Raw genomic sequence first — 3,408 nt, forward strand, 5'->3', positions numbered from 1 at the left:
GGTTGGTTAAAATTGATGGGTGGTAAACGCGTTTGAATTTTAAAAGTTGCACGGATGACCCGGGAAGTACGGGTCACCCGGGAATTACGTTAGTGTATCGTTTTATTTCCTATTTTAGTTAGTTAGTTGACCCCTATTTCGTCCTGTATTTAGAGCAGCTTAGCTGCTAGATTCGATGAATTAGACCTTCATATAATTCTGGTTGAGACCGACAGATTACGTACGCCGCGATCTCCGACAATATACTAGAAAGCTTTTACTAAAGCTAGAAAAGTTTTCTTTGTATAGAAAAAGTATTTAGTGGCTGCGGCATATCCAGTAGCTTAGGATTCCTTACTATTTAGGTATCATTCTTCCTCGTGCGTCTTTGAAACCTGATATATGCCCACTCCTGAATCCTACTGTATCAAAGATATATTTCTGCATGATACAGAAGACCAAGACCAGGACAACATTACTATCTTGACTGTATCCACCTCGGTCATTCCAAGCCTGGTAGGATGAGCTAGATCACAGGGCCAGCCCAAGCCTCATCTCTTGTACCAGTAGATGGAACGAAGCTGAAATCTCCCTCCTCAACGACCTAGAAGCTAAGTCTTCCCGAGATCCGACTATGATCATATTCTGAACCATAAGCAATGTACCGTCTTGTCTATGGATCTGTTTGATAGCCTTACCCTGTAGACTGCTTGTTGTATCTACACCATACACAGTTCTGAATATATTTCTAAGCCTGGGCTTTGGCACGGACAGTAAACACAGAGATGGAAGAGGGGATCCTGGTTCCAGCACTAAAAAGGATAATCTAGAAATAAGGCAGATAATATAAACGATTGTGAAAGACCAATACAGTGGTAAATACCAATGTTTTATCATGCTTAGTGAGCAGAGTTATGAAAGCCAAGGCTAAGATTAATGCTGAGTTGGGTCGAATTGGGTTTTTCTGGGAACCCAGTGGGTTACCCATTGGGTTTTTGGGTTGGGTCGAGGGGGTTCGGAAAAACCCAAAACCCAACTGGGTTGGGTTTTGGGTCCGAGGTCCCGACCCAAAATGGGTTTTGACGAAGCCTAGTCACGACCATGATGTCCTGTTAGGGCTGAATTAACCCATGGGCGGGCTAGGGCTCAGCCCACGACGCGCCGCCCAGGGCTATGGCGAGGCCTACCTATGCCTGTTACAGATGTTTCCTGTACTAGAGCCTTGGCCTGGACACTGATACTGTTGGTCTGATCAGGTTATGCCCAAGAGGTAGGTTGGCATGCCTTGGTTGCTCATCCTGGGTTTGGGGCTTGATATATCCGGCTTCGTGGTAGTATCGTTCGACACTCATGGGAGAGCAAAGGCAAAGGTGCTTCTGGTGGATGTCGCAGTAGGTCAGAGCTTATATAGTTCTGTATCCGCGGTTCTCTTGGTGGCTGTTAAGTTGATCTAACACTGATGTCAGATATATCCTTGGTTTAGTGTATTATGGCTTATCCATGATACTTGTCCAAGGGCTTGGTTACTACAGTGGATGTGCAACTGCAGGGACCTCTAGCAGTTAGTAGGAATATTTTATTGGGATATTGATTGAAAGCAATGCATGGTTCTGATAGAATGTGCTTGACATGTTCACAGGGCAATTTATATATTGCTCTATTATCTATATAAGAATATAAATGCCTTATAAAGAAAGGAAAGAGGAGGGAATCGAGCTAATATATAGCAAACTGACACCCAACAGGACCCGCTGACAATGAAACATGTAATACAAGCTATACGATCCTATAATAATGGTTCATATAAACTGAAATATAAGAAACCGGCGAGGCTATCGGGAGTGGAGGGGAGAAGGTATTCCATGCCATTGTTATATAGCCCAGGCAACCCTGCCTGCAGTCCCTGCGGTATGCGGCTGCATATACTATGCCTTTAGATTGTTGGACAATGCTCCTTTGCTCAAAAGAGCTTTAACAAAGGTTGTGATAGCGCGAGAACCGATCTGAGCAATTCTATCCCCGTCACCAGCATCCGGATCGAAAGAGCACACCGTCAACGATGTTGGTCTGGTTATTTGAGGAACAATTTCCATACAGGAAATCAAGTCAGACTCGAACAAACCACCGGGAGATGGGTAGTCATTGACCTTTCCGTATGAATCGTCAAGGACGTCAAGGTCCAAATGAACCAGTGCCGGACTGTAAGACCTTTCTTCCAGCCGTGTCTTCAGCTCCGCGGCGAAGTCAACTTTTTCCTTGGTGTTTCCCCAGATACTGTGCATGCCAGCGTCAATGACGCGTTGTCTCTGTATACTCGACTGGTCTCGCAGACCGCAGTATAGGAACCGGCTGTAGTCAAACGGCCTGAACCCAGGGACACTGCGCATCAGAGTCTTCCAGCTTTCGCCGCGCAGCATGGACAGGCCCATGGCATCGAGGTACCGTTTTCATTGACATCCGGTGAATCTAAATCGTCATGCGCGTCAAAGTAGATGAATGCTAGGTCTTGTATCTGCAGCCCGCAGGCTACCGCTGCGCTGGCCATGCAGTTCCCCGACAGTACAAGCGGGAAGCTCTTGCTCGCGATAGCATCGCTAACGGCCCTAGAGATCCGCCTCATTACCTCGAAGCTGCGTCCGATCTCGCCCTCGTAGTCGTCCACTGGCTCGATCTCGACAAAATCGACTGAAACGCCCAATCGCTGGAGCTCTCGCTCGAGTCCGGTGGACCGGATGCGATGCGGACCATTGCCGACGCGATGGTCCCGCAGGCCAACGTGATATGGTGAAAATATGATACAGACGGCTTGGAAAATATCCATGGTCGTGAGTTGCAGCTTTTGGCATAAGCATAAAAGAAGATTCCATGGAAGAATTTTCAGGTTACAGGTGAGGTGGCCTCGTCCGAACGGTCGGGCGCCCCAAAACCAGTCATGTGATGCGGCTAGCGGGACACATGCTGACAACCAGTATATTAGTCAGAACTTAGCTCTCCAAGGAGGGTTAGCCCTTTCGTTTCGTTTCGTTTCGTTTCGTTTCGTTTTCGTTTTATTATTTAACGTCACTCGGCGGATCACGTGGCCCACGTGATCTGCGGCCTCCCAGGGGGCATCTGGACGTGCTACCTAAACAGAACTGCCTAGGAACTAGCTAGATACAGGTTTGAAGCAGCAACTATGGACAATATATGTTGGAAATGAGCGGAAGAAGCATCCGGCGCTACCCTGGCCAGGTCTTCGAGGGCAGATGCCCGTTTTGACTACCTATAGATTGGGGGGAGGGGCCGGACCCTTTATCCAGGTAGATGTGTGGACTGTCGCACTATCAAGCGCTCCGGCGGGCCCAGTTCGGGCATATATCCTTGAAGAAGGATGATTCTTGCACGATGCGGCTGAATTCTTCAGCCCCGGCAGCTGTACTTAAGAGCCAG

The 3,408-nt window shown here is 47.9% G+C and overlaps 1 protein-coding gene across 1 annotated transcript; it reads right to left on the minus strand.

The window, feature by feature from the left end:
* Positions 1–1,904: 1,904 nt before the first annotated feature.
* Positions 1,905–2,829, minus strand: BDV17DRAFT_297677 (arginase family protein; the record flags this gene model as incomplete). The annotated part of the gene is made up of 2 exons (XM_073763536.1): positions 2,435–2,829; positions 1,905–2,372 (listed from the first exon to the last, which is right to left on the minus strand). The coding sequence occupies exons 1-2, from the start codon at positions 2,798–2,800 to the stop codon at positions 1,905–1,907; spliced, it is 834 nt and encodes a 277-aa protein (XP_073609783.1). The 5' UTR covers positions 2,801–2,829.
* Positions 2,830–3,408: the final 579 nt, after the last annotated feature.

The sequence above is a fragment of the Aspergillus undulatus genome (assembly GCF_047715775.1).
Source record: "Aspergillus undulatus strain CBS 261.88 unplaced genomic scaffold BDV17scaffold_146, whole genome shotgun sequence".
NCBI lineage: Eukaryota > Fungi > Ascomycota > Eurotiomycetes > Eurotiales > Aspergillaceae > Aspergillus > Aspergillus undulatus.